At 48.9% G+C, this 22779-nt stretch overlaps 1 protein-coding gene across 1 annotated transcript; it reads left to right on the top strand.

Moving 5' to 3' along the window:
• The first annotated feature begins 1968 nt into the window (after positions 1-1968).
• On the top strand, positions 1969-12862 carry MCM5 (minichromosome maintenance complex component 5). The gene is made up of 17 exons (XM_065842349.2): positions 1969-2059; positions 2278-2460; positions 3366-3492; positions 3604-3732; positions 4387-4559; positions 6458-6613; positions 6718-6884; positions 7467-7638; positions 7821-7932; positions 8707-8850; positions 9140-9205; positions 10170-10346; positions 10452-10564; positions 10805-10933; positions 11194-11336; positions 11931-12058; positions 12503-12862. The coding sequence occupies exons 2-17, from the start codon at positions 2294-2296 to the stop codon at positions 12602-12604; spliced, it is 2205 nt and encodes a 734-aa protein (XP_065698421.1). The 5' UTR covers positions 1969-2059; positions 2278-2293; the 3' UTR covers positions 12605-12862.
• Positions 12863-22779: the final 9917 nt, after the last annotated feature.

Consider the following 22779-nt stretch of genomic DNA (forward strand, 5'->3'; position numbering starts at 1 on the left):
GTCCTGCTGAAAATAAGCAGTGGGAAAGAGGGAGTGTCATTATTCTCAGTCTCTTATCTACCCTACGTCCCTTCCAAACTCCCCTTTACTACTTCTCCATTTGAACTCATTTGCCAACAGCTGGTAGAAAAAAATTAGTTAATTATTTTAAAATGTAGTCAGATGTTTGAAAAGAAGGGTTATGAGACTTGATAGCTATTCAAATATAAGAACTTACTCATTCAAATTTTCATTCTAGCTATTCAGTCCCTCTGACCCACCCGAACTAAATCATTATGTTCATTCAACCATGCTGGATAACTAAACATATCAAACACACAAACAAACACCCATGAGCTCAAATGCATTCTACCACCCTCAGACTCTCTCTGCTACCTGTCTTAGGGCATAACTGTGACCTCAAAGTTAGGAAATCTGGATTCAGTCTGACATCATCCCCTCCCTGCTCATGGCAGAAGAGGTACGGTGCTTGGAGTATCTCACGGCCATTGTGCTATTGCGCACTGAAGGACAGACTCCAGACTGAATCTATAGAAGCCTTCAGAGGTGAAGACTAAAGGTCTGCTTGTACTTGTCTATGATCTTTATTACTATACCCCGTTTCTCTGCGAAATGAGTTGGTTTCACTACAACAAGAGAAACTTTATTTTCCCCATGCTGCAGTTAAGACCTCCCTTGCAATGCACTACACTTTGCGGATTTGTTTTCATTTAGGATGCACTACCATATTTTTGAAGGACCAAAATGCTTACTCAATGACCTCCCAGCCTTCCGCCAAAAACTCACTACTAGTCAGGAGAAAAGTATCCTGGAGAAAAAGTATCCTGAGGCGGTAGCAGCCTGTTCACAGGCTCAGCCACTGCCATCCCCATGGGGCCCTGGCCAAACAATCTGCCTGCAATTTCACAGAATCACAGAATGGTTGGGGTTGGAAAGGACCTCTGGAGATCATCCCGTCCAACCCACCTGCTAAAGCAGGGTCACCCAGAGCCAGTTGCACAGGGATGTGTCCAGGCGGGTTTTGAATGTCTCCAGAGGAGACTCCACAGCCTCTCTGGGCAGCCTGTTCCAGGGCTCTGGCACTCTCACAGGAAAGAAGTTTCTCCTCATATACAGATGAAACCTCCTGTGCTTCAGTCTGTGCCCGTTGCCCCTGACCCTGTCACTGGGCACCACTGAAAGGAGTCTGGTCCCATCCTCTTGACACCCACTCTTGAGATATTTATAAACATTGATGAGATCCCCTCTCCTCTTCTCCAGACTGAACAGACACAGCTCCCTCACTCTATCTTCATAGGAAAGATGCTCCAGACCCCCCACCATCTTTGTAGCCCGGCGCTGGGCTCTCTCCAGTAATTCCTTGTCCTTCTTAAACTGAGGAGCCCAGAACGGGACACAGGGCTCCAAATGCAGCCTCACCAAGGCTGAAGGGGACGACAACCTCTTGCAGCCCCACCACACCCAGTGGGTCTCTCTCTGCTCTGCCCTCCAGGGCTGTGATGCTGCAGCACAGCCAGACCAGACCCCTCCTGCCCACAGGGTCACCCCACTCGGACCCTGCCACCCCACCAAGCCCAGCCACAAGAGACTCCAACTGTTCCCAAGGCCTTTACAGCAGTAATTTATTTTGCTGTCGGTAATTAATGTCTCCGCCTCCGCCCCGGCCTGCAGCGGCCCCTCTTTCCGCCACCTGAGCGCAACTGACGCGCTCCGCGCCCCCTCCCTTCCCCTCCCCCCTCCCCGCCCCGTTCCCACAATGGCTTCACCCGCACACCGCCATTTCGCCTCCCCCCACCCTTGTCTCCCAGATTTCGCGCCAAACTGCGCTTGGCCGGCAGGGGGCGGAGCGCCCCGGCCAATCGGCGGCAGGAGCTGTGCAGCGCGCTTCCTCTCGGGGCGGGGCTGGAGGGCGGCCGGGGCCCAATCCGTGGCGGCGCGCTGCGGACGGGCCAATCGGAGTGCGCGGCGGCGGCGCTCCCTGTACGGCGGGGCTGGTTTCCGCTGCGCGCTGCTTTTGCCGCGAAAAAGTTGGTGGCGGCGGCTTCCCGCGGGCGGCGAGGTGCGGAGCGGGACGGGATCGCGCGTCGGGGGGACGTCCCGTTGGGTTATCCCGTCGGGTTATCCCGTGGGGTTGGGGGAGGAGGGCGAAGCAGTGCGTGGTGCGCAGTGCAACCGGGAGGGGGGGAGCAGCCGGGAGGGGGGGCAGGATCCCGTGGGGCATTTGGTGCGAGGGAGGAGGGGGTGGCTGGGACCGACCGTGCGCTGTCGCCCCCGCAGAGGAGCAGCAGTCACCATGTCTGGCTTCGACGACCCCGGCATTTACTACAGCGACAGTTTTGGGGGCGATGCGTCGGCGGACGAGGGGCAGGTGCGGAAGTCCCAGCTGCAGAAGCGGTTCAAGGAGTTTCTGCGGCAGTATCGGGTGGGCACGGACCGGACGGGCTTCACCTTCAAATACAGGTGCTGCTGCGACCTCCCTTCTCCTTCTGTGGCCTCACCCACCCCTTTTTGCACATCTGATCTGCTGTTAATCTCCCTCCTGCTGTGCACTCCCCTGGTATACAATAGTGCATTTTAGCATTTTTCATCCCCTAGGCTGTAAAGAGCTCTGTCAGTATAAGAAATGTTATTGTTTTCATTTAACCCTATAGAAAAACTGAGATCTGGTGTTCTCCCAAATTTTTAGACAGCCAGATGGTGGCAGAGGTAGCAGTAGAGGGATCCGTGGTGCCAAACTTTTACCTAGTTCTGAAATTCAAGGTCTGGCTTCCAGTTCTAGTGCTTTCTGGTCTGGAGTTTTGTCGGTAGCCATTAAAATCGGTACAGCACTGTCCATGTGTGCCTTCTGATGCTGTGAAGGTTCCTTGGCCACCCCTTTGCCTGTGCAGCTTGGAGAGACAACTGTGAGAGGACATACAGATGTGTCATGCAAGGGCTGGGACAATCTTTCATCTCTGAATTTCATGCACCCTGGCTTTTTTAAGGAGAACATTGCCTGCTATGCTATTACTTTCTTTTTTAAAATCATATTTTATGTATAATAGGTATTACTCTGTGTAGAATTTTTGAATTTTTCTATTTGCCTATCTGGTTATGCAACTGTAGTAAACAATTAGTTCTATACTTTACATTGTCACAGTAAGCACTGGTGTTGCTGATCTTTTGTCACATTTCAAAGTGGGTTTGGGTGAAAAATTTGCCCAGATCCCCTTACACTTGGCAAGTCTCCTGATTTTCCTCGTTTGCTTTCCAAACTAGGGACTCCCTGCAGAACCTGCCTTCTCTGCTCCCTATTTGTCATAAGGTTACTGTGCGTGACAGGTGCTTTCTGGTCTGCAAACCTTTGCCACTTAACTCCCTTTCAGGGATGAGCTTAAACGGCACTATAACTTGCGTCAGTACTGGGTGGAGGTGGAGATGGAGGACTTGGCCAGCTTTGATGAAGATCTTGCTGACTATCTGTACAAGCAGCCAGCAGAGCACCTGCAGCTGGTAAGGACAGAGGAGGTTGGCAACCTGGCACGCTGACATTGTCACAGTCTGAAAGCAGCCCTGACGATATACTGTAATATACCCCTGACAGCCTGCTCGTTCCCTTTGTAGCTGGAAGAAGCAGCAAAAGAAGTCGCAGATGAGGTCACTCGTCCTCGTCCTTCAGGGGAGGAAACTCTCCAAGACATCCAGGTGATGCTGAGATCAGATGCCAATGCAGCCAACATCCGCAGCCTGAAGGTGAGGTGCATCAGCTGCCACGCTGGGCAGCAAGTGGCAGGGCTTGCTTGTGTGGGGGTTTGCAAGGAAGCATTTGGTGCTTGATCACATAGTTCAGGACATGACCTGTATGCTATTTTACGAGCAGGGATGCTCTGCAACTTAAATCTGACCACAAAGGGCTATTATTACTGTTTCCTGCTGTGGGGACAGTTATTGCTGTTAGTGATGTTCTGCATGGAGTGTTTTGTCCTTTTCTCACTTTCTTTGAAATGATAGATTAGAAACATAGAATCATAAAATAGTTTGGGTTGGAAGGCATCTTCAAAGCTCATCCAATCCAGTCCCCTGCCGTGAACAGGGACATCTTCAACCAGATCAGGTTGCTCAGAGCCCTGTCCAGCCTGGCCTGGAAGGTTTCCAGGGATGGGGCATCTACCACCTCTCTGGGCAACCTGTGCCACCCTAAAATCGACGTGGATTATGTCATACAACATTCCTCTACTACTGTAGAGCAAAAGAGTGACATTGTGCAGGCTTTTTTGTTCTGGTCCCTTACTCCCATGAATGTGGGAAGTGTCACTAAGAAAGAACTGTGTTTCTTTAACATCTTTAGTTTTCTATCCATCCTTCGGTGATGGCTCTTTCACCTTCCCTTCACCTTTTCCCTTTCAGTCTGATCAGATGTCCCACCTTGTGAAGATCCCTGGGATCGTAATTGCAGCAACCCCTGTGAGAGCCAAAGCCACCAGAATCACCATCCAGTGCCGCAGCTGCCGCAACACCATCAACAACATCGCTGTGCGCCCGGGCCTGGAGGGTTACGCTCTCCCCAGGAAATGCAACACGTAAGGACTGACGTGGGGATGGATGCGTGTGGCAGGGTGGTGGTGAACAAAAGGCTGCGTCCCCTCCTGCTTCCCCTCCATCCCATGTATGCTGCATAGAGTCAGCTCCCTGTTGCACAAGGCAGAGATGTCTGTGTTGCTCTCTGCCTCATCCCTTTGTGTTGCCCTTGTGCCTGCTTGCCCCCATGGCCAACAGGTTATAGCTCCATCTGTCTGTAGTCACACTGGTCATGACACTGCATGACAGAAAAGACATGGACCTGTTGGAGAAGGTCCAGAGGAGGCCACAAAAATGGTCGGAGGGCTGAAATACCTCTCCTACAAGGACAGGCTGAGAGAGTTGGGGTTATTCAGCCTGGAGAAAAGAAGGCTCTGGGGAGACCTTATTGCTGCCTTTCAGTACCTAATAGGAGCCTATAAGAAAGATAGGGACAGACTGTTTAGTAGGGCCTGTTAAAATAGGACAAGGGGTAATGGTTTTAAACTAGAAGAGTGGAGATTCAGGCCAGACATGAGGAAGGAATATTTTGCAATGAGGCTGGTGAAACACTGGCCCAGGTTGCCCAGAGAGGTGGTAGATGCCCCATCCCTGGAGGCATTTGAGGCCAGGCTGAACAGGGCTCTGAGCAATCTGATCTAGTTGAAGATGTCCCTCCTCATGGCAGGGGGGTAGGACTAGATGAGCTTTGAAGGTTCCTTCCAACCCAAACCATTCAATGATTGTATGGCCAGTGCCACAAGCAGTGTTGAGTGGCTGTGTCCAGGAAGTTCTTTTTATCTGTAATGTGTTTTGCCTATTGTAGATAAAGGTTCATTTCTGCCTCCAGCTGCCCCATAATGCTGCATTCAGCCCTGTCCCTGCCCGCATGGAGCCAGGCGTTGGTAGCGAAATACTGAGACAGCAGCAGGACGTGGAGTTGCTCCTTGTTTTGGAGAGCTCGTATTCTAGCAAGGCAGATACATCTCAAGACACTGGGAGGTTGATGGAAGCCTCTTCATGTTGCTAATTGCTTTCTCGCCAGAAACCACTTAATGTGTGCTTCCTGTGCGAGATTATAAAGAAAAACACCTTGCCACATCGCTGAGTCTACTGTTACCTTCTAAGTAATGAATTACCTTCCTCCCTGCTTTTAGTGAGCAGGGGAGAGCTGGGAGAGAGGACAAGTATTCAGGCAAGTCACCCTGTCTTTGCCTTGGTCTCATGCCCACTTTTGGTGTTAAAGGCAAGAATCATTGAATCATTTTGTTTGGAAGAGACCCTTGATATCATCAAGTCCCAACATGAACGTAACAGTATCACTAAACCATGTCCCTAAGAACCTCATCTATCTGTCTTTAAATAGCTCCAGGGATGATGGCTCAACCACTTCCCTGGGCAGCCTGTTCCAATGCCTGACAACCCTTTCCATGAAGAAGTTTTTCCCAATGTCCAATCTGAACCTCCCCTGGCACAACTTGAGGCCATTTCCTATCATCCTATCGCTTGTTACTTGGGAGAAGAGACCAACACCCTCCATGCTACAACCTCCTTTCAGGTAGTTGTAGACAGCGATAAGGTCTCCCCTCAGCCTCCTTTTCTCCAGGCTAAACAGCCCCAGTTCCCTCAGCTGCTCCTCATCAGACTTGTGCTCCAGACCCCTCACCAGTTTTGTTGCCCTTCTCTGAACTCTCTCTAGTACCTCAATGTCTCTCCTGTAGTGAGGGGCCCTCTTGTCACTTAAGGCAGAGGACTTGATGAGCCTTTGGTTCAGACCTGTATCACTGCCCTTCTCGCCTACTGGGCATGGGTCAGAGGGGCGGCTGCTCTGGGCTCTGTCATCACTGTCCCCTCTACAGGGGGGCTTCCAAGGGTGACTCTTGAGTGCCAGCAGCCTTCTCTGATTTATCTCTGTGCACAGAGAACAAGCCGGACGCCCAAGGTGCCCACTGGACCCCTATTTCATCATGCCAGATAAGTGCAAGTGTGTGGACTTCCAGGTCCTGAAGCTGCAGGAGTCTCCAGATGCTGTGCCCCATGGAGAGATGCCCCGGCACCTGCAGCTGTACTGTGACAGGTACCAGCGTGGTCTCCCCACTCTCACCCCTCAGGGATAGCGGGTGCTGCTGGTGCCATCCTTTCCCCTCCTGCCAACCTCTGCTTTCCCCTTCCTCCTCTCAGGTATCTGTGTGACAAAGTTGTCCCAGGGAACAGAGTCACTATCATGGGCATCTACTCCATCAAGAAGTCTGCCCAGAGCAAGAACAGAAGACGTGACAATGTGGGCGTGGGCATCCGTAGTGCTTACATCCGTGTGGTGGGCATCCAGGTGGACGTGGAGGGCTCAGGTGAGGGCTGCTTTTGGTGCCTGTCTGGTCTCTGCTGACCCCCAGTGATGGGAGAGCCACCTCCTTGGTTCTTCTGCAAGGGCTGTGTGAAATCAAAGCCTGGGTCCTTCTCTGCTGCTTACATAGCAGAAGGTTCAAGCCAGTCCAGGGCTCTGGCTTGCTCTTGATGCTCTGTACTCAGGTGTCCTGTGTGACTTTTTCTCAGCGATATGAAATGAGGCTTCAGCCTGAGTCCTTCAGGGTATTTAGGTGTTTTTATCTTATTGATCTTAGTGGGAATCTGCTAGTACATCCCTCAGGATCTGGGCTGAAGCTGATAGTTAAAATTGAGCTATATATTTAAAACATGGTCCTGACTGTAATTCTCCCTCTGGTTCCTCCAGAGCTGCTCTGCCCAAGATCTTCACTTTTTCCTACCAGCCTTGCTGGGATAGCAAACGCCTGCCCTCTCCACCTTCCCACCTGGTGGCTCTTAGTATGATCTTAAAGAAGGGATTTTTGTGATAGTGGGTGTGGGGGAAGTAGTGCCGTTTACTTTAAAATACCTATTTGTTTGCTGTTGCTTTATTCTCCTCTGTACAGGACACAGCTTCACTGGCTCTGTGACCCCTCAAGAAGAGGAGGAACTTCGTCGCCTCGCTGCCATGCCCAATGTCTACGAGACCATCGCTAAGAGCATAGCGCCTTCCATCTACGGCAGCACCGACATCAAGAAGGCCATTGCCTGCCTCTTATTTGGAGGCTCTCGCAAGAGGTGGGGAAAGGCCAGCCTGGTGGAGAGAGGGTGGTGACAAGGGTGTCATTCATGGCACACAGCCCTTGGATAGTCTTCTGGTGGTGCTACCAACCACTTGCCACTTCTCAGCAATGCTTGGTTATCAAAATGAAGGCTCACCATCACTTCTCGTGCTTTTTTCCCCCACCCTGTTCCTCCAGGCTGCCAGATGGACTGACCCGCAGGGGAGACATCAACTTACTGATGCTAGGTGACCCCGGCACGGCCAAATCCCAGCTGCTGAAGTTCGTTGAGAAGTGTTCGCCCATCGGGGTAGGTGGTTTGAAGTGCCCACTTGTAGTGTGGCTCTTTTTTTCCTTCCGCTCCTTGTGTAGCACTGAAGACCAGACTCTGGTCATTGCAGATACAAACTTGCCTGTACATCCATGGCTGGACAGGCTGGCAGAGCTGCAAACCACCATTTCTGGTGCTTGCCTGGAAGAGATGGGCTGCAGGACAGGGGACAAGGGAGGGAAGGGGAAGCAGGTAGTGCCTTTCATTGTGAGATGAGCTGGGCTATTTGCAGATGTCCAAAGATATGAATGGTGCTGTTGTTTATCACTGGGACTTGATCAGTGGAGAGCCTGGCTGGTCAGGACAAACGAAGTTGACTGCATCTCAGACATGGACCTCCAGACTGAGTCCAGGCATGAAATTAGATTTTCAGCTGTGTTTTCTTGTAGTTTCCATTAAACTCAGCTCCTGACTGCATTGTTCCCTCAGGGGTAAAACAAAGCTAATGCAGCAGCCCACCAAACAGTGAATCACTCTCTGTTCTGTGCTTAATACCTGTATTTGTGTGTCTGCAGCATCCCCGGTGCATTACAGCTGCTTAGTCCAAGGCCTGGAACTAGGCAATATTCTTTCTCTGCAGCAGATCTGCTTTTGGCATGGGCTGAATGGTTTTCCTGGAGGCATTTACATTTTTTCCAGCAGCTCTGGATTTTGCAGTGCTGGGGGATGCTTTGTCCTCCAGCTGGGGTGGTGGGATCCTTGGTCCTGCGGTGGCTGATGTGCTGTTCCATCCCTTGTCCCACACGCTGCTAGGTATACACCTCAGGGAAAGGCAGCAGTGCTGCCGGCTTGACGGCCTCGGTGATCCGCGACCCTTCCTCCAGGAGTTTCTTCATGGAAGGAGGGGCCATGGTGCTGGCAGATGGAGGAGTGGTGTGCATCGATGAGTTCGACAAGGTACCTGTGGGGCTGCCTGTACGGGACCGGGGAAGAGAGCCCTTGGGCTGTGACCTCCTGGGAAGGCCCACACCTGAAGGAGAAAGGGCCACTCTCCTGGGGCTGCCTTGCTTGCTTTTGGGGAAGATCAGGGATGGGGCTGCAGGGAAGTTCTGGTTACTTACTGCACTCTGGGGCAGAGATTCCTTGGGAGGTCAGCATCGGTGGGTGCGCAGCTGAAGTCCGGTGGAGGTGACTGATGGTGACTTTTTTTTCTCCCCACCTTGTTTCTCCCACCTCAAATGCGAAGATGCGGGAGGATGACCGCGTGGCCATCCATGAGGCAATGGAGCAGCAGACCATCTCCATTGCTAAGGTGAGCTGTGGGCACGCATCTCCCTGGGGTAGGAGCCTGACTTGCCACTGGGTTTCCCTGAGAGCCCAGCAACTATTGATCACTCATCTTTTGCCAGAATTGCCCATTTTAGATTGGCTTGTCTAGGCAATGGTTTTGATGGTTACTGGCTTCTCTGATCTGAGACCAGTCAGCGCTGACCGTAGGCTTTAGGTTGTCTTCTCTGAGGCAGCCTGAGCTTCAGGAGGACTGAAATGAGGTCCTTCTGCTCTGCCTGCCCTCTGCTCCTCTCAGTTTAGTAGTTCTGCTCACATCCCTGTGTCACAGGTTGATGTCACTTCTTTATCTTCCTTCCTACTGCTCTCTCCACCTCCCCAGAAGATCCACAGAAACTACCTGACATCCTGGTACCAGGTCTTCTCTCAAATCAGACTTTCTCTTCATTTCCACTGCTCTTTTTTTTTTTTTTTTTTTGTAGCACCTCTGCTCCCTCCTGGTTGCTCTGGCTCACCCCTTAGCTGTTCAGTCTCTGGTAACAAAGCACCCACCTTGACTTCTTGCTGGTCACTCTTACCATACTGCCTTCCGACCTGCACTTTGCCCCAAGGGCTGCCCAGGAGGACTGAGCCCTGACAGACCAGCTTCTGTCTCAGGTTGCACACTTGGTGATAGGGTCTTGCATGTCCCTGCCCTTGACAGGCTGTTTTAAATGAAGTTACTCAGTGCTCAAGCCTCAGCTGAAGCCAGTCTTCCTCCAGAAGGACAAACAGGGCCAGCCCCAGGCAGTTCCTGTGCTGATCCTTCTCCAATGTGGAACCATTGCAGAGCAATTTGGTGCTACTTAAAAGGTTTTATTTAAATGCAAGTGCTTGAGGATGTGTCCTTGCAAACTGCTTTGGACCTCTTACTACCAGTTAGTAGCGTCCTAGCCCTGCTGGGACATGGACATGGTCTTGACCCCATCCATTTCTTGTTCTCCCCACAGGCAGGAATTACAACCACACTCAACTCCCGCTGCTCAGTGCTGGCAGCTGCCAACTCCGTCTTCGGGCGCTGGGATGAGACAAAGGGTGAGGAGAACATTGATTTTATGCCCACCATCCTGTCTCGATTTGACATGATCTTCATTGTCAAGGATGAGCACAACGAGGAGCGAGACATGGTAGGTTTGGGGCATGTGGGTGCAGCTGGGACCTGTGGTGCCCCGTTTTTCACAAGGAGGGGACAGTGGGGTTTCCAGCTGCCTGACTGCCCTCTGCTCTCCTAGACGCTGGCCAAGCACGTCATGTCCTTACACGTGAGCGCCTTGACGCAGACCCAGGCTGTGGAGGGTGAGATTGAACTGAACAAACTGAAGAAGCTCATCTCCTTCTGCCGGACGTGAGTGAGAGGCATGATTTTTTGGCTATGCCCAGGCTGCACAGTGGGAGGTGGTGGTGAGAAGCAAACCACACAACTGATATTTGCAAGCTATCTGGGTGACCTTTTTTTAACTCCTGCCTTGAAAAAAGGGAAGCGAGAGCAGCTTGCAGCGGTGCTGCAGTGTGGCACGAGGAAGCAAGGGGTGCCGAGGGGACCCTCCCCAGTGGTGCCGTCTCCAGCTCCTGTCCCCTTTTGCAGGAAGTGTGGCCCCCGGCTGTCGGCAGCGGCGGCAGAGAAGTTGAAGAACCGCTACATCCTGATGCGGAGTGGCACTCGCCAGCACGAGCAGGAGAGCGACCGCCGCTCCAGCATCCCCATCACCATCCGGTGAGCGACCCTGCCCTCCTTGCCCCACCCAGACCCTCGGGGTTGGGGCTGCATTGCTGGGTGTCACCTGGGATAGCCCAAGAAGGGGTTTAGTGGGGTGCTGGCTTTTGAGGGAGCCCTATGTGAACAGGGCAACACTGGAGGTGCCACATGGGGAGCAGGAGTGCCTGGAGTGGGGTAGGTGAGGGTGTCAGTGGTCAAGGGGAAGAAGACCCCTTAGAGCTGCAGAAGAAAGCAGGGAATGTCTCCTTTGGCTGCAGGCAGCTGGAGGCCATTATACGCATCGCCGAGTCCCTGGCGAAGATGAAACTTCAGCCCTTTGCCACCGAGGTGGATGTCGAGGAGGCCTTGAGGCTCTTCCAGGTGTCCACACTGGATGCAGCCATGTCGGGCAGTCTGTCAGGTGAGGGGAACATGCTTTGTGCTAGGGAAACAGGGAATGTGCTGGCCCTGGGTGCTCTGGGCACAGAGAACCGAGCTTCTCTCCTGGGACCAGGCTGGCAGCGCCAAGGGGTCTACTAGATAACCCCTGAGCAGGTGCTGGACCTGCTTTCTGAGCTAAGGCAAAGTGATGCTTGTGGAACCAAGGGGCCATGGGGGCTGTGGCTCACAGGGCGGGGCAAGAACAAATGACGCCAAGGGTCTCCATTCATGCTGGGCCAGGGGAGGGATGGTTTGGCCTCTCATGGTCCCAGGGGCAGAATACAGTGATGGAAGTGGTTCCCCAATGTGTTTGTCCTCTAACTGCTTTCCTGTGGGGGTGGAGACATTTCCTTGGGAGGCAGCATGGCATGAAGGGTTGGAAGGAAGCTCCAGCAGTCAGGTCCACATTCAGCTGTGTCTTTGAAGCTTCACAGCCTTTGATGATGGATTTGCTCATGGGTTCTTTAAAGTCTCTGAGACATGCAGGTGTGGTGGGAGACACAGGAGATGGGCACTCTGGCTTTGAGAGTGATGTCTGGGCAGCGCAGAGAGCTCATGCAGCCTCTCCCTCCAGGGGCAGAAGGCTTCACGACACAGGAGGACCAAGAGATGCTGTCCCGCATTGAGAAGCAGCTCAAGCGCCGCTTTGCCATCGGCTCCCAGGTGTCGGAGCACAGCATCGTGCAAGACTTCATGCGGCAGGTGCGCCAGGGACCCTGCAGAGGGTTGGGCTGTGAAACCAGGCACCCCAGGCTGCTGCTCAGGGGTCAAAGCCATTCCCCAAGAGACAGCCTTTTTGTCGTATTTGCTTTTGAAATTGTTTGTAGGGAGTGTTGCAGGATGTGATTGTAGAGTTTAAAGAATGAGGCGGGAACTCATTTTTCTGCAAAAGCACTGGGGTTTGGAGGCTGTTCAGGTAGTTTGGGGCCCTACCCTTGAAACCAGAATGGTTTGATTTGTAATACTGGCTTCAGTCAGACCTGAAACAGTGAAATGAGAAAGGAGCATGAGCATCAGCACCTGGTGCTCCCAGGCTTCTCACTCTGGGGAGGCACAGCCAGGCTTCAGGACTGGTTGCAGGTTCCTGCTGGACTCTGGTGAGATTTTTCTTGACTGCTCATCTTCCCCTGTTCTCCCCTTTTCCAGAAATACCCAGAACATGCCATCTACAAGGTACTGCAGCTGATGATGCGGCGGGGGGAGATCCAGCACCGCATGCAACGCAAAGTCCTCTACCGCATCAAGTGACCTCCCTGTCCCACGTGTGGGGAGGGACCTTCTGCTGCCTGGCACTTATCCATGTGTGGGCAGAGAGCCTCGTGGGGTCAGCGCCTGCTTCTGGAAGAAGTTTTTCCTTTGGGAGGCAAACAGCCAGGAGCTTCCCTCTTAAACCAGGGTTTGGGGTGGTTGGGGTTCCCCTTGGGTGCTCTGATCCTGTGTCACATCAGTGTTTCTTTGAACTCCAAAATCTTTTAGATTATATTAAAATAAAAGCTGATATTGGTAGCCCAGGGTCTTTGGCTGCCTGGAGGGACAGAGGGGATGTATCCTCTTCCACCGTTGGATTTTGGTTGGAAGAGCATCCCTCCTGCTTGCTCTGTGTTACCCACTGCCCAGCACCCACCTCAAGGTGGAACACAACCGCATGGGAAGCACCAGCAGCCCTGAAGGCAGAGACCCATTTCTCACTTGTGGTTTGATCTGTCTGTTAAGGCATAAATCCTGTTAGCTCAGGCTGCCCTGCTGGGCTCGGCCACATAAGAGGCTCCTTACCCAGTCACTGTGTGCAGGCTGCAGCCATCTTCCCTGTCTGCCAGCAGCAGCAATGGAAACAACCTGCTGTTCCCTGCTTCAAAGCTGCTCTTTGCTTATCCCTCTTCATCTCCATGGACTGTGGTAAGCAAATGCTTTAGCCTGCAGTGTAAAGGGCTGTGTGAAACCCTTGCTGGAGGTGTGGGCAGAGCCCTCTGCTTGCCTCAGTGTGGTGGAGCAGTGCCCAGTGAGGATGCAGGGTGATGTCCAAGAGCTGTGTGCTCTCTTCCCCATGCCTCTACCACCTTGTTCGTGTGTTGGCAGCTATAGAATCATATAATAGTTTGGGTTGGAAGGGACCTTCAAAGGTCATCTAGTCCAACCTCCCTGCAATGAGCAGGGACATCTTCAACTAGATCAGGTTGCTCAGAGCCCTGTCCAGCCTGGCCTTGAATGTCGCCAGAAATGGGGCATCTACCACCTCTCTGGGCAACCTGAGCCAGTGTTTCACCACCCTTATTGTAAAAAAATTCCTGCTCATGTCTGGCCTGAATCTCCCCTCTTTTAGTTTGAAACCATTAGGGGGAGGGATGTCCCACTTGCCAGGAGCTTCTTGGGCTCTCTGCCCTGGGTGCACTTCTGCAGCCACTCACTCTTCTGTGTTTGTTGCACAACCTTGCACTTGTCAAACTGCAGGTTTTTGTCATTTCTAGCAAAGCAGTATTGGTTTTCATAAGTGACCTCCTGAAGATGCAAGGTGTGGGTAGGTCTCTGCCCTCAGCATCTTGGGGCCAGCTCAGATGTCTGAGAGTACAAGTGGGGGACACTGAAGACCGTGCAGCATTGGGCATCTCAGGGGAGCGAAGCTGCTGTGGTGCTGGAGAGGCTGCTGTCATGTCTGCGAGTGGCCTTTAGTCTGAAAAACACACCCCAGCAGAGGCTTCATTAGCAACAGAAACGTTCAGGGCCAGCAGAGGGTACCAGAGCATTAAGCTTAGATCCTGAGCTGCAGCAATGCACGCAGTGCTGCCTCCTCCTCTGAGAGGGGAAATCGAGGGGTCCCTTTGTGCCTGGGTGGTGGGGTGCAGGGTGCACCCAGCCTGGCAGCTGTCACACAAGGGCTGAGCTCTGCTGCAACCTTTGGGGGATTCAAGAGCATTTCTCTTTTATAGAATCATAGAATCTGTTTGGTTGGAAAAGACCTTTAAGATCATCAAGTCCAACCATTAACCTAATGCTGCCAAATCTACCACTAAACTATGTTGCTAAGAACCTCATCTGCCTGTCTTTCAAACACCTCCAGGGATGGTGACTCAACCACTTCCCTGGGCAGCCTGTTCCAATGCCTGACAACCCTTTCCGTAAAGAAATTTTTCCTAATATCTGTTGTAAACCTTCCCTGGCATAACTTGAGGCCATTGCCTCTCGTCCCTATCGCTTGTTACTTGGGAAAAGAGACCAACCCCCTCCATGCTACAACCTCCTTTCAGGTAGCTGTAGACAGTGGTAAGGTCTCCCCTCAGTCTCCTTTTCTCCAGGCTAAACAGCCCCAGTTCCCTCAGCTGCTCCTCAGCAGACTTGTGCTCCAGATCCTTCAACTTTGTTGCCTTTCTCTGAACTCTCTCCAGCACCTCAATGTCTTTCTTGTAGAGAGGGGCCCAAAACTGAACACAGGATTAAACTTGTGGCCTCACCAGCACCAAGTACAAGGGGAGGATCACTTCCCTGGTGCTGCTGGCCACACTGTTGCTGATATAAGCCAGGATGCTGTTGGCCTTTTTGGCCACCTGGGCACACTGCTGGCTCACGTTCAGCCAGCTGTTGACCAACACCTTAAGTCCTTTTCCAACAGGCAGCTAGTTTTCCCTAAGTCTGTAGCACTGCCTGGGGTTGTTGTGACCCATGTGGAGGACCCAACACGTGGCCTTGTTGAACCTCATACAATTGACCTCAGCCCGTCAATACAGCTGGTTCAGATCCCTCTGTATGGCCTTCCTACCCTCCAGCAGATCAACACTCCCATCCAACTTCATGTTGTCTGCAAACTTAGTGAGGATGCACTCAATCCCCTCATCCAGATCGTCGATGAAGAGATCAAACAGAACTGACCCAAATACTGAGCACTGGGCAACACCACTCATGACTACACTTTGGGCCCAACCATCCAGCCAGTTTTTTACACAGCAAAGAGTATACCTGTCCAAGCCATGAGCAGTTTCTCCAGGAGAATGCTGTTGGGAAGTGTCAAAGGGTTTAGTAAAGTCCAGGTAGACAACATCCACAGCCTTCCCTTCATCCACTAATGGGTAACCTTGTCATAGAAGGAGATCAGGTTGGTCAAGCAGGACCTGTCTTTCACAAACCCATGCTGATGAGTCCTGATCATGTGGTTGTCCTACATATGCCACATGATGGCACTCAAGATGATCTTCTCCATAATCTTCCCCAGCACCAATGTCCTCTCTCTCTCCAAATCTTCCCTTCCTAATAAAGACTGTGGATGTCATCCTGATCTCTGTTGCCCACCAGTACTTAGAAAGAGGTTTCAATTTGTAGGGCAGCTGGGGTGGGGGATTCCCCTTGCTTTTCCTGTTCCATATTTAGTAACAAAAAAATAATAATAATCTGGTAAGAAAAACAAGTCACGGACAAGAAACACTGGTCTTGATCAAGTTTCTCTAGTGCAGCTGGGCCTACCAGCGTCCTTCTCAGGCTAAAACATACCACGCACTGGAAACCAGTACCAGGTGGCTTTCAGGTGGAAGCGATGAAGAACTAAGAATCTACAATAAAATAAGAAAGGCAGGGTATGAAATATATGGATATTAAAACACTTTTTAAAAGGAGTAAACTCTCTTGCTATATGCTTCTTTATTGATTTAATTCCACAAACATTTTCACATGTAATTACCAAAAATTAGGATACACAAGAATATTTGCAGAATAGTTTGCAAGCTCTTCATATTAAACTATTTTATGTCTAGAGAGTATATATATTAAAATCCTGTGGAAATATTAGCAAAATCTGAAAAGTAGCAATGACATGGATGGGAGAAGGAGACAAAGAATATGCAAGTAGTAAAAGAAAAACACCATAGGGGGCAAAGTGAAGGAACTGAGAGGTGAATGTTAAAAAGAAGCTTAAGACAGCGCTGGTCATTCCAACCAGTGTCTGGCACCTGAACTCCAGAATGCCAAAATCCCACTTTCTTAGCATTTCTCACTGCAGCTGTGAGTGTGGAAAACAGCTATGAGAGCTTTCCCCTTGATTTCTGTGGCTGTCATATTCCATGGCCTCAGCACCCAGCTTAGCACAAGGACATTAATCATCAAGGCTGTTGCAGCAGAACTGCCCACTGGGTCTCTGTGGGTGGCAGAACTCCTCCCAGGAACACCAGGCTATCTTCTTAGCCAGCTCAGTCCCCTAAAGTTCTCCAGGCATTTGGAAGGGCCTGGGTACCTGTGCTTAACCCCTTGTACCTCATCTTACAGATCTTCCACGGAAGGGTTTTCTCTATGGTAGATGGCCATTGAACGACAAATAATTTCTGCAGAGATCTTTAGATCTCCAAGATCTTTAGGGACATACAGCTGCTCTGTTACAGCACAGAAATATTTCCTGCTTTGGTCTCCCTTGACAGTAGTAGATGATCAATTCTGGGAGATGAGGTTTAGTCCCTACTTTCTCAGCACTTTCTTAATAGACATTTAAATAGGAAAAAAAAAAAAAAAGTGCTGTAAGATTAACTGAGCAGCTGCGAAGAGCAAAATGATACAATTGATGCACAAATGGAGCCTAAATGCTGAGGCTGAAGAGCTGCTTTTCGTGTTTTAGGTAGCCTTTCTGAGAGCAAGGGACAAACTTTGAGGATCAATGGAAGGAACAGGTCAAATAAGACCATTAAAAACATCAGTGAATAAACAGCTTTTATCACATCTTTAACATTCACTAATATGATTATGTCATCTTGATTAAGTACTTTGACAATCCTGTCAGGTTCTGCCAAGGGAGAGCAAGATGACTAATTATGTTCTTTGTGGAGATGCAAGTACACAAAAGCTGTACATGGGGACTGGAGGAAATAAATCACATGATCAGCCATTAAAAAAATTAAGGTTCCAAGTTTTGAATTATTTCAGAAATACGAACCCTCCAATTCTAACTACTGCTAGAAGAAGAAATCCAGGAAAAGATCACTCAAGATTAAAGTATAGTGCGTGTCCCACTGCAACTATCACATAACTAGGCTTTCTGGAGGTTAGGACAGTTAAAGCAGAACCTCTCTATATGTCATGTGTAAATCTCCTTCCTTATAGATCTTTTTTAAATCAGAACACTAATATACCACTGAGAACATAAGAAAAAAAATTTTTAAAGTAACTTTACTGCATCTTAATTATGCTACACAAACTTAAAAGATCACAAGATCACACGCTTCAAGATGACTGTCTCTCCAGAATAGCCTGTTTTCTGTGTAAAGCTCAGGATGCTTGAGATGTAAAGCACTGTCTCACAGACTACTCTGGCAGTTAGATAAAAGGACAACTTGGTACAAGTTTGTCTGTAGCTGTCTGGGATTCACTGATGAATTTATTTTCTACTCTGCCAGGCTGTCACTCTTGTACATACGTGCGCTCTCTCTTACCTTCTGTTTCTTTCCCACAAGACAGACTTTTAGTCAGACCAAATACAGCCCCCATTTTGAAGTGGAAAGGGCAAGAGGACTGAATAACCACTGTCTGGACATAAAGTTAAGCAGTGATTTGGTTTACTCACAAAGAAAGCAACGCAATGCACACAAACTCAGTATTAGGAGCCCATGGATTCAGTTCTCTTCTTGCCTTGGGTCTCAAGTGGAGCTCGGGTTGATCTGTTGACGGTGATCCAGACTGCTCCAGGATCTCTGGGAATGTTGAAGTTTGCAGGTTTCACTAGATGGACAAACATCAGTTTTGTGTATTGGTCAGTAAAGTCCGGATCACTATAGTCACTGAAAGAGGACAGAACTAGCACAGATATAGCTCCCCTCCTAGTAAAATTGCACCCATTCCCTCTCATATGTTGTGCTGATGTTACTATTTCCTTGGTGCACAGAGAGAACTTTCTGTTTCAGTGCCACAAATGCGTTCTGTATTTAGATGCTGTTGCTTCATGTCTGTGTTTTAAAAAGTACTGATTAATAGGCAGGCAACTGGACACTACAAAAAACTTCTCTCCATGCTTGGCAACAAGTAGCTGCATGCCACCAATTTGATGGTGAGGTGGCATTTGATCAGGAACCACCTGAATCAAGGGAGGGCACACAGGTAAAGAAAAATGCAGATTGGGTAGCCAAGAAAGCAACATGGCTCTTCAGAAGGATGACTTAGCAAGGTACAACAGTCTATTTCAGGAGGTATTTGCATCCATGCCTGATTTGGGGGAGACTTTATCTTAGGGAAACTCTAAGAAACTCCTCAGTAAATCCACTTCCAAAGTGGACTTTGGAATACACATCCCAGACTGATAACAGCCCTGCTTGTGGTGGTAAGGAACACATAGGGAAACTACTCAAATTAACCTTCAAGGTTTCAAGTCAAGGCTACACCAAGGCACTACTAATACCTCTAGTAAACACTCCAACCTCATTGTCTAGCTACTAGCATTGTTGTTTAACCGTACATGCTGCAAGCTGTATGTTAAAAGCTGTATTGCCAAAGCTATGCTCTCAGAAATAAAGAGCCATTTGGTACCAGCAGAAAGGTAACTTTGTAAATCACAAGGAAAATTAGCCATATTAGCAGGAATACGGCTTTTCTCAGGAATGGATAGCTCTTTCTGCCTCAAGTAAAATAATACACTGGTCTGTAAGGCTGCATCAACCAAACACTAAATTGTGGAGCAGACCACAAAGTCTGCAAGGGAGGATGGTACAGCAACTCTGTGGTCCAAAATAAAGGATGTATTCCTCGTATAACAGGCAGCTAGAATGCAAGCATGGAAGCCTGCAGGGGAGATGTAGACAAACAGGTTAGCAAGGCTGGGGCAATTCTAGGAGATTTGTGATCCGATGCAGAGAATGGGTCTGAGTTATGAAGCTGTGTAATAAAATGCCCTGCAGGCTTTTGTTGTTAGTAACAAACAGTTCCAGAGCAGCAAGACGGTTAAAATACTTTTTCTTATCTTCCCCTCCTCTAACCCAAACTGCAGCCTGACTTCAGGCCTGACCTCATAATCAGCTGTAGTTCTGTCCATACATGGCATCCCAAACAGACTGGGTTTAGACTGCACCCTACGTTTGCTCTCAGCCTCTCCTAGATCTAGGTTCTCCCTAAATACATTTCAGTGTTTCCTCAGCAGCTTCAGATTTCAGGCTGTTAGCCTGTGCACACCCCACGAACACTTCTGGGCCACTCCCTTGAGCAGACACGGGGGTTTGTGCTGGACTGAATAGTAGATTTGAATGACAAATGAACACTGAATTGATAGAACAGTTCTAACCTGAACTGGAGTCTTCCTTGTTCGCTTAAACAAGGCAATGACCATTGTTAAACTGGGGTTTTCTGTGATCTAATGACACACAATCAAGTACTCCTACAGACGAAGAGATCACTGGATTATCTAATTTTCACAGCTACAGGTTAGTAAAGCAGGAACTAGTCACAATCTAGCCAGATACTTCACCCCTGCTTAATGAGAATAGGGGAAAAACCCATTTCTTCACTCAGTGATGTTCCTAACAAAAACTAATGAAAGTAGGAAGAGCCTTTTCCTGAGATTTTTCCCTTTCAGTTTTTAGTTACTCCATGGGCTCCAAAATTGAGGACTAAACAGAAAACCAGGGAGGGAAAAAAACCACCCAAACCTTCCATTCCATGTTAGATATTGAGCACATCTAAGGAGAAGTTCAAGATTTGTGGTTTTGCTAGTTGGACTCCCTTCAGAAGGCATACACTATTGTTTTGTTTAATTTTGCTTGTTGCTGATTGAGCTGCTACCAAATAGGAATCAGATTTGGACAGACAGACTACCAATGTCTCCCAGATGCATGAAGGAATGTGTACACCAACTAAACAAAAGCAGAACAACTTCTGTCTTCTGATACGGGATTGTTACAGCTCCAGGTGGTTTTGAAGCAGTTTGTACTTGAATCTCTCAAGAGCATGGCACACCTGGACTGAGTGCCTGCGGGAAAGAGGTAAAAGGTTATAAAAAGCTGCTAGACAAACATTTTATCTGAGACCACCTCTGCCGGTCTACATTAAGTAATTCTACGTTTTTTGAAACAAACAAGGTCGAATCTGGGTTTAGGGAAATGTAGGAAACTGCCAATCCCATATCCAAACGACCTATAAAATACTGCCTGCGGTGGAGCCCAGGGTGCGCACATGGGCAAAGCCACCCAGTCCCCAGAGCAGCTGGGTATGCTGGGAAGGGCAGTACAGCCCTGAGCAGCCCAAAGACACAGCTCCTGTGCACCAGAAAAACACAAGTTCAACAGCAAAGCACAGCTTAGTGTTCCATGTTCAACAGCTGCAATAGCATGGCATGCGGTCTTTGGGTTCCCACTGCTGCTATGACCATTGCTCTTGGTTTCTGCTCATCATGAACGTCTGTTCAAAATTAACATCCAGGAAGGCTGCATCACCATTTTCATTTAGTTGAATCTGAGTATCATTTAGAGTAACATGTGTCTGGTGGTGGTACTGACAGACTTCTCCATTAGGACAGGTCTTAGCTTATAAAGTATAAGTTCTCTGAACCGAATATGCTATTTCTGGCATAAGCATTTCTTATCAATGTACTTTTTGTTGCACAACAAAACAGGAATGTCAAGGCCTGGCAGAAAGCCCCTTAAGCCACACATGCCCCAGCTGCATGTCAGCATCCTTTTGCCTCTGTCCTTTTGTGTGGCTGTGCCTGACAATCTGAAGCACATGACCAATCACTGCTTTGTGTCACACTAACAGAGATGCAGTCTATAGACTTTGGAAACGATATATCAGATATATCAGCACAACGTAATGCCCCACAGGCTTCTTCTGAATTTGTTTGTTTGTTTGTTTGTTTGTTTTTTCTGGGAGCAGCTGATAACAGGTGAGGTTAATCCATCTGATAGCCAAGAAGCAGTAAACAGGTTAGAGATGAGACCTGACATGCCCTGGCCACCTCTGCCTCTGCTCAGAACTTGGGAACCTGGGACCATTTCATTTATGTGTTGGATGCTGATTAGGCAGCAGTCGGGAAAGGGTAACTAGGACATCTTGGAAAAAAAAAATACAGCGAGGAACAAAAATCTGAAACGGAAGTCCTTGACGGTCCATCCATTCACTTGAGCTGGGCACCACTGAAGCACAGTGACCCATCTTTCCTCTAGTATATGTGCCTATAGGTAGACCAGATCTATCTCAGAAAATAATTTAACTTGGAAGTGTTAAACAATGAGATGTGTACAGTTAGAATGTGCATTTATATTTAAAAGGATCTCATGCCATGTTAGTTAAGCACAATGTAGAGTGGGTATCACCAGTTAAATTAGTTGGGCAACATCTGCTCCAGGTATTTTCTGTAGCATCATAAATAAAATGCACAGATCGGGTCTCACCGTAGCAGTGTCTCCTTTTCTTTGTATGACCTTGAAATAGTGGGGAAGTCAGCTTATACAAGTTTATTCCTCACCCTTCAAGTAAAACTTCATTATACTTGTCCAGAGTTATCAAGCATAAGAAAATAATTACACATGTTGATGATGTAGCATGTGCTGCGTTAGTGACAACCTGGTGACAAACAGGACAGAAGTGGTGCAACAACGCACATCAGATAATATCCCCTGATTTCCCTGAGCAAGCACAGACAGCATATTTTCCTACTCGCAGCCTCACCTTACTTGAGATTAGTCTGCCTGAGAAAAGAGAGAAGATGACTGACGACAAAAATTCTCAGAAACTGGTTTTGTTTATTCTTAGCAGTTAATGAACTGGTAAGTTCTTATTTAAAGAATCCCAATTTAAGCTCAAAGTCATTGGTCACAAGATGTTTATTGGCTGAGAAGTGGAAATAGAAAGTCATAGTAACCAGTTTGTTAAGTCTCAGACTGTAGAAAATTCATTGCAAATTTAAAAAGCACCTTAATTTCCACACAGCCTTACAAAATGATACTGTGCTTAAGATGAGGCTCAATAATGTGCTATGGTTTTGGGAGAACTACATAAACACACTATTTTTGTTTTGCTTCAGTTCAGTAAAATGCATTTTGTACAGGAATGAAATAGTTTTCATGCCACATCAGGACAAGAGTGAGCACCGATAATACCACTGTTCAGTGTTACATCAACTGAATATAGCCATTCGATTCTGTCCTCTTGCACTTCTGTGTAGATGTAATTTTCTCCTAATGATGAAGCTAGCTACGGAACTCAGTAGCTGGGGTGCTGTGTGGAAATGAGCAGTAATGTGACTTTGCCGTGGCATGACATTTCACTTAAACCAGATTTGTTTGCCTCGAAACTCCAGTGCTAACAAGAGGTGAACATGCTTTGCAAAATTCTGGCAGCTTCTCAACTGTCCGTCACCAGACCTTGAGCTTTATGCTCCAGAAGGATAAGAAGCTCGTCTTGAAAATCCGTCATCACACAAATAACTAGATAGAAAGCATTCCTGGTGCCATGGTTGCTGAGAATCTATATTTGGG

Source organism: Patagioenas fasciata, chromosome 1 (genome assembly GCF_037038585.1).
Source record: "Patagioenas fasciata isolate bPatFas1 chromosome 1, bPatFas1.hap1, whole genome shotgun sequence".
NCBI lineage: Eukaryota > Metazoa > Chordata > Aves > Columbiformes > Columbidae > Patagioenas > Patagioenas fasciata.